Here is a 7,500-nt window from a genome sequence, read left to right on the forward strand (position 1 = left end):
ATGAAACTATCCAAAAATAGACGTTTTTCAACTCAATTTTTTTATATGAAACTTTCGAGATGGGAAAAAATGATCATGCTATCGTAGAAATGAAATTTAATGTGCTTTCTGAAAATGCCGTCAAAACGTTCCGGGCTTCCATGCATTGTTGAGATATTCGCGACTTTTCAAACCATTTGACGCGAAAAAGTCGCGAAAAAACATTAAAAAAGTAAACCTTAATGTGAGAGAACGGGGATGTCCCAGGCCTTCATCTTTCGATATGATGTCGGTTGTAGTCTCGAATTTGCTAATAACTGGTTTTGAGGTAGTATCCTTATTTTGATGACGTATTTGTGACGTCATTAGTAACACGCGGTAAGCCGATTTTTGCACACACAACACCACTTGTATTTGACGTTTAATGTCTGTAAAAAAAACAGTTTCAACTCAAAATTAATTCTTAGTGCTTTTCATATCGCTGCATTGGCTATTGGATGAAACATTTCATCAATTTCATTAATTGAATAATTGGCCAATTAAACCAATTAACGCTCGTATCTCGGCTCACACATAAGATAGCGTCGTAAATCCAACGATATCTGTCTTGTTGACATTGATTGAGTGTAGTAGGTGCCACATGAGACCATTCATTATTATTCCCTCAATTAGATAATTGGTCAATTAAACCTATTAGATCTCTGAACACTGAAAAAGACTGATATTTTTCCAAAACCAAAGTAGATTTGGTTGTGTTGGTCCGTGGCAGTAGAGCATTCTTTTCTCTGCCTCAAAACCTATGATATGAAAAGAACGCGGCAGTCTACATACTGCCGCCACCCCACTATGGAGTATGGAATATAGATGTCGGAATCATTCATCCCACAATTTTTTTTGGCCACAAATAAATATAATTATGTTTCGTTCAACTTTAATTGGAATACTGAAGGTATTGTCATGCTGTTGATATTGCCTTTCTGCTTTAAGCTCGATGTTGATTGACTTTCAGTTTCAATGTACCTAAAGTGGGGTGGCGGCAGTATGTAGACTGCCGCGTTCTTTTCATATCATAGGTTTTGAGGCAGAGAAAAAAATGCTCTACTGCCACGGACCAACACAACCAAATCTACTTTGGTTTTGGAAAAATACACAAAAAGGGATTTGTAAGGAAACTATAATCACAATAAATAAATATCATATATTTTATAAATAAGTACATTTGCAAGGTTCCATTTGGTAAAACCCGAAAATATGACAAACTTTACGTAAGATTACATATATGCCTGTATGCCAAAAACAAGCATATAAATACTGGCGTATGCAACAGACCTGACAGCCGATTTTGTGCACTTGCTACATGTCTTCAGAAAAGATATATTTGCAATGATTATGAAGTGCCTCGAAGCTTAGGGAATGACTTTGAACTTAATGATGTTGAGGCGAATAGTAATAATAAGGAAGCTCATAGTTTAGTTTGTTTATATTGCTTTTTTTAGGGAAGGGTAAAAAATATAAAATGTTTCTATCGATGAGTGAAATATAATAAAATAATAGTGAATGCATCTTAAGTCACCTATCATGTCTGTTTCAATCTATTTTGCAACAAAGTAACAATTAATATCAAAGGGATTGCAATATATTGAATAAAGTATTTGAACTGAAAGCTGTGACCCTAATTATCGGTGAAGCTGATGTTGAGTTTCCTTCCGATGAACTGCCACACTTTGAGGACGTTGGTGTTGATGACATCCGTGATGGGCGTCCTGCAGGAGGGGAAGAGGCGGACGCACTCGCCGCGTCCGCCCACGAGACCGGCCCGAGACGCCTCTTGGTAGAGCCAGAAACGGTTCTTGGGGTCCTGTGTCACCGGCCCGTGCGAAGGCCTGGGCGAGGGGGGGGGGGGAGGGGAGAATCATTCGCTTAGGGGGTTGAGGTTCGAAGCTGGACTGATACTGATATGGATGTGCAGTCACCTTTGACAGGCGTGATTATATTCTAAAACACACATACACACACACACACACATGCACACACACACACACACACACACACACACACACACACACACACACATGCACACGCACACACACACATTTGAAACTACATGTGTGTACTTTCTATTATTGTAAAGGGTGGCGGGACGACCAGCCAGCCAATCACTAAAGAACGAAGATAAAAGCGTATAAATCGCCTTTATTTTCTTCAACTAAACAACTAGAAAAAAAAGATAAATACAGAACTCACTGCAGCTCCTTGAGGAAAATGTCAGAGGCTGGGAAGAAGGCCTCGGGATCCGTCGCCAACTCACACAGCAACTTCTGTCGACATTTCTCGTTCTCCACCTGTCGAGAGAGAACTTTTGGGTGTCGAGAGAAACACGTAAGGCCCCTTTTCTCAAGCCTTGGGACGCGGCTCTCACGCACACACAAACAAACACACACGCGCGCGCACATATACAAATATGTGTGTGTGGGTTACATTCTCATCTTCCCTCATGCAGAAAGAAAAATGTATAAAGAATAAAAAATAGAAAAAAAAAAATAGATCGATGTCAGTTTCCGTTTTTTTTCACAGTGGAGCCTATTCTCGCGATACTGGTATTCACATTGTTAAATCATCTTATGTTGTGTATGAGCCGTAGTTTGTTTTTCATAAAAAAAATAAACCAAGTTTTTTGTGTACAACCGAATCACGTTCATATGATAATTTTGACGAACTGCGAATGTAAAGGTATTTCTATATTAAGATTGTTGAATGTGAAAATCTAAGGTAAAGAAAGAAAGAAAAAACACAAGGGTAATAGAATGATCTACATATTGCTTCAACAACGCCAAATAGAGCATCCACAAATAGTTTTACTGCTTTGCCATATGTTTCAAATACAATAAACGAAGCTTTGAAACCCCCATGAGGCTTCGACTCCATAGGACCGTGAAGAACTAAATATAGTAAGTATTAATTACATCCCTTTTTAAAGAAATTAACAAAAAAATAATGATTAGAGTTTACTTCTCTTAATACAGTAAACCGTGTGTGTTTTTTCTCATGCATTGAATGAAAGCTCATAGATATTGCATGTTATTCTGAACAAGTAACGAGACGAGAGGAGGATGAGGAAATTCAGACCGAAATAGCTTGTAATAGGAGAAGATATAGGACGACAGGGGATACGGCGGAAGGATGTGGTTACGCGTGAATTGAGTGCGGGAGGAGGAGGCAAGGGATTGAGGGATTGGAGGAAGGAAGACTAAAGTGGCTGTCCAAGCAGTCGGGTGGGAATAAGGTCGTGTGGGGAAGTAGACAAGTTTTTTTTTTTTTTTCTCTCTTTTTTTTGTCATGGTAAAACGATCATCACTTATGATTAAATATGGACAGGTTTCACTGTTCAACTACCTGAAAGACTTGAGTTCCGGAAATTTCATATGCAAAATACTCAATAACAAATCAAAGTTATTCCCGAAAAAAATCTGAAAATGTGACCTTGACCCTTTGCGCAATAAGGGTATTAAGAAAATGACGAAAGAGACAGTGTATAAACCACGCCATTTTGAACGAATTCGCCGTTCAGGAGCTCAAATATGTATCAACAGTTTGAAAAAAAGGACAGTGCTTTGCGATGGTAGCATTTTTTTTAAACAATGAAAGCTGAACTATCTAAACAAATAAATAAATCGATGCTCGACGTGACTATGCAATGATAATTTACAACGTGGTGATGATGGTAGTGACAGTAATACTAAACATCATAGCAAGAATTAGGACGAACCTTGAGGTAAGAAAAGTAGGCCGCGAGTTTGTTGGTCTCCACGAGGTAGTGAGGGTCGTCGAAGAGCTGCTCAAGGTCGTCCTGCAGTTCCTCCTCGGCTCTCCAGTAAGACGAGAAGGACCTTCCGCGCAACAGGTTGAGGGACGGGAGAGCCAGCGAGATCGGGACGTTCATGAGGGCGGCTGCGGGAAAAGGGGCGGTTCTGAGGACGCGTTTGAGGGGATCCGCGGAGAACCAGAAGCGACAGATTGATTGCAACGGAAGGCAGGCGCTGCAAGGAAGCACTGACCTATGGTGATCGGGGCGGCGGCGTTGATGTAGATGTACCTCGCCTCCGCCTCTGCCTCCGCCACGGCTTCCTTCAGCTCCAGCGCCGTCGCTCCCGCCGCCGCCAGCGCCACCGTCAGCACCACAAACGACCTGGAATTTACACCAGGTCAGGCGCTTGCTCGCGTTTGGACGCTCGACGATAATTTATGCTATTCGTGATTTGTATTCGAGTGAGAGCTAAATGCTGATTCTCTCGCCATATGACCTCTCTTTGCTGGTATTTCTTAGGCTCTGAGAGTTGATTTCACTTAAAAAACACTTCTTAAATCTATTTAACTAATTACCTCAGCTTACCTGATATTTCTTAATTTTCTGGGTTTCTTCATTGCCTGTAGAATTACATATCATTGTTCCAATTATTTAATCTATTGATTTTTTTAAACCCAAGAAACATCTTATCACACTGATAATTATATTCCAACAAAGATACAAACACATATATACGTGTTAGTTTGTCATTAAACCTGGTTGTATATTAGTTTTTTTTTAATATCTAATCCGTCCTTAAAAAGACTACACAACCATAAACACACAAATACTCACCACATTATGCAGCAGGAGAGGAAACACACACACAAGATCACAAGGATTGGGTTACAACAAGCAGGGAACTCTGGAGGGAATTATATACTTCCATTTTTCTGCCCCGCCCCTTCTAAGCCCCGCCCTATCGCAGGCACACCTGTCTCTCTCTCTCTCTCTCTCTTTCTCTCTCTCTCTCTCTCCCTCTTTCCTATTCGTGCCTCCTAGTCTCCGTTTCTTTTTTCTAGTCGCATTTCCGAGATTTTGTCTTTCGGTTTCCTCGTTTCCGCTTTTGCCATCCTCTGCCTTCTTATTGTTCTTCTTATAATTATTCATTTTATCATTATTATCATTATTCTCCTTTTTTCCTTTTCTTTTGCTTGTTTATTCTTCTTCTTATCCTCCTGCTCTTTTCTCTTCTCCTTCTTATTATTATCATTACTCTGTTTTTTTCTTCTTCTCCCCCTCTTCCTCTTCATATTCCTCCTCATTCTATTCTATCTTCTCCTCCTCCTCCTCCTCTCCCTTTTCCTCCTCCTTCTTCTTCTTCTCATCCTCCTCCTCATCCCCCCTCTTCTTCTTCTTCTCCTTCTCCTTATCCTCCTACTTTTCCTTCTCCTTCTCCTTCTTCTTTTTCTTCTTCTTATTATTCTCATCCTCCCCCCTCTTCTTCTTTTTCTTCTTCTTCTTCTTCTTCTCCTCCTCCTCCTCCTCCTCCTCCATCATCCGGGCCGCTAATGACCAAATTATCACGTGAGTCTTATCTGTTATCCTTCCTTTTCAAGACCGTTACCTAGCTGGCTAATGAGGCATGACAGGCGAGTCTCAGCCCAAGCCCGGAGGTGGACACTGTCCTCACGTAAACAAACACGAGGGGAAACAGGCGTAAAACAGAATTGTGACTCCATTTCCCCAACGAAACAAATTAAAACAGTGATTTCGATTTTCTCTGATGAAGAATAAATATATTAATCGCTGTACACTTTCTCAGTAGCAAATAGGAATGATGCTAAGAGAGAGAGAAAAAAAACATATGTTTTTTTTTACTTTACTTTACGCAGCTGATGATAAGATGACAACATAAATAAATCTACAAAACCAGTAAAACAGTGGGAATACGATTAGCTTCTGTTATCGCATTGTCTTATTCCTCTCTCTTTTTTTAGTCTTGTCCTTATTCCTACAGACAGAATATTGAGAAAATGATTAACTTCTGTCACATCTTGTCACATCGCGGCTGGATGGATGGATGCAGCTTGAGACCAGAAGTAAAGATGCGAAGGTGGCGATAATTGATCATTTCCGGCTAATGGATGGAGTTCGACTACCAAGAAGGAGGAAGGGAGGAAGAAGGAGAGGGGGGAAGAGAGAAAGAGGGAGGGGGAGGTGAGTGAGAGAAAGAGGGAGGGGGGGAGGTGAGTGAGAGAAAGAGGGGAGGGGGAAAGAGAGAGAGGGAGAGAGGGAGAGAGACAGAGAGAGAGGGAGAGAAAGAGAAAAAGTGCGAGAAAAAAAGAAAGAGGGACATAGCGAGATTATTATTATTATAATCATCACTCTTATTGTTATTATCGCTATTATCATTATCATTAGTATCAGTAATATATCATTATTATCATTAATATAATTACTATCGTTATAAATATCACTATTGTTGATATTATCTTTATCCAAATCCTTGATATCACTGTTATTTTAGTATGATTATCATTATTATCATTTTCATTCTTATCCATGTTCTTACTACCATTTTTATTACTACTGTTCTTGTTATTTCTATTATCATCATTATTACCATTATCATCATCATCATTATTGTTATAATTGTTATTACCATCATTATTATCACTATCATCATTATCATAAATACCCTAATTAACATTATCATTACCATTAACATCATTATCAATATTACAATTACGACTATCTGAAATAGTATTTTTTCCTATATTTTTATTGTATATGCTAGTATCTCTTAGATAAAATAAAAGGATTAATTTAATTATTATTATCGCTACCAATCCTGTTATTATAACTGGTGGCGGTGATGGTGGTTTTGACAGCATTGTTAACATATTGTCATGATTAATAGTAGTATTATCATTATTGTTGTTGTTATTTGTTATTTGTTGTTATTAATTTGTTATTTGTTAGTGTTGTTTGTTGTTATTTTGTTTGTTAATTTTAGCATTATTTGTTATTTGTTAGTGTTATTTGTTGTATTTTGTTCTATTACTTTTAATCAATATCATTCATATCCTTATCCCTACTACCTTATTCCTACATTTTTATCATCATTATCATTATCATCATAGCTGTTATCTCATCATTATTATCATTATTATCATGACTAAGAATATTCTTAAATACTCATTCTCTTATTCATATTCACCATCATCGCCTTTATCAGTATTAAGTTTGTTATGATAGTGATGATATTAGAAATAACAATAATGATGATGATGATGATGATTATGATGGTAATTGTAATAATAGAGCCGGTAATAATGGTAATGATTTTAGTAATGATAGTAATAATAATAGTGATAATAATAATGATAACAATGATAACAATAATAACAATAATGATAATAGTAATAATGATAAGGATAATGAAATTAGATTTTGATAACGATAATAGTAATAGTTATAATGATGATGGGTATAGTAATAATGATAATGGTTATGATAATGATAATAATAATAATGATGATATCAGCAATGATAATATAATGCTAACATTAAAGATAATAATGATAACAATAATAATATTGATGTTGATAATGATAGACACAATGACAATTTTAATAATGATAATGATAGTAATGATAATATTGATAATGCAAATGAAATGATAATACCAATAGTAAGAATAATAATAATGATGATAATGATAATAGTAATAA

At 37.3% G+C, this 7,500-nt stretch overlaps 1 protein-coding gene across 1 annotated transcript; it reads right to left on the reverse strand.

Annotated features, from left to right (window-relative positions):
• Nucleotides 1-1,156: 1,156 nt before the first annotated feature.
• Nucleotides 1,157-4,723, reverse strand: LOC122256389 (uncharacterized). Its single transcript, XM_043021044.2, has 5 exons — nucleotides 4,619-4,723; nucleotides 4,035-4,165; nucleotides 3,746-3,927; nucleotides 2,224-2,321; nucleotides 1,157-1,862 (listed from the first exon to the last, which is right to left on the reverse strand). The coding sequence occupies exons 1-5, from the start codon at nucleotides 4,621-4,623 to the stop codon at nucleotides 1,652-1,654; spliced, it is 627 nt and encodes a 208-aa protein (XP_042876978.2). The 5' UTR covers nucleotides 4,624-4,723; the 3' UTR covers nucleotides 1,157-1,651.
• Between the last annotated feature and the right edge of the window lie 2,777 nt (nucleotides 4,724-7,500).

Source organism: Penaeus japonicus, unplaced genomic scaffold (genome assembly GCF_977035675.1).
Source record: "Penaeus japonicus unplaced genomic scaffold, GWHDUDI00000001_assembly GWHDUDI00000011, whole genome shotgun sequence".
Lineage (NCBI taxonomy): Eukaryota > Metazoa > Arthropoda > Malacostraca > Decapoda > Penaeidae > Penaeus > Penaeus japonicus.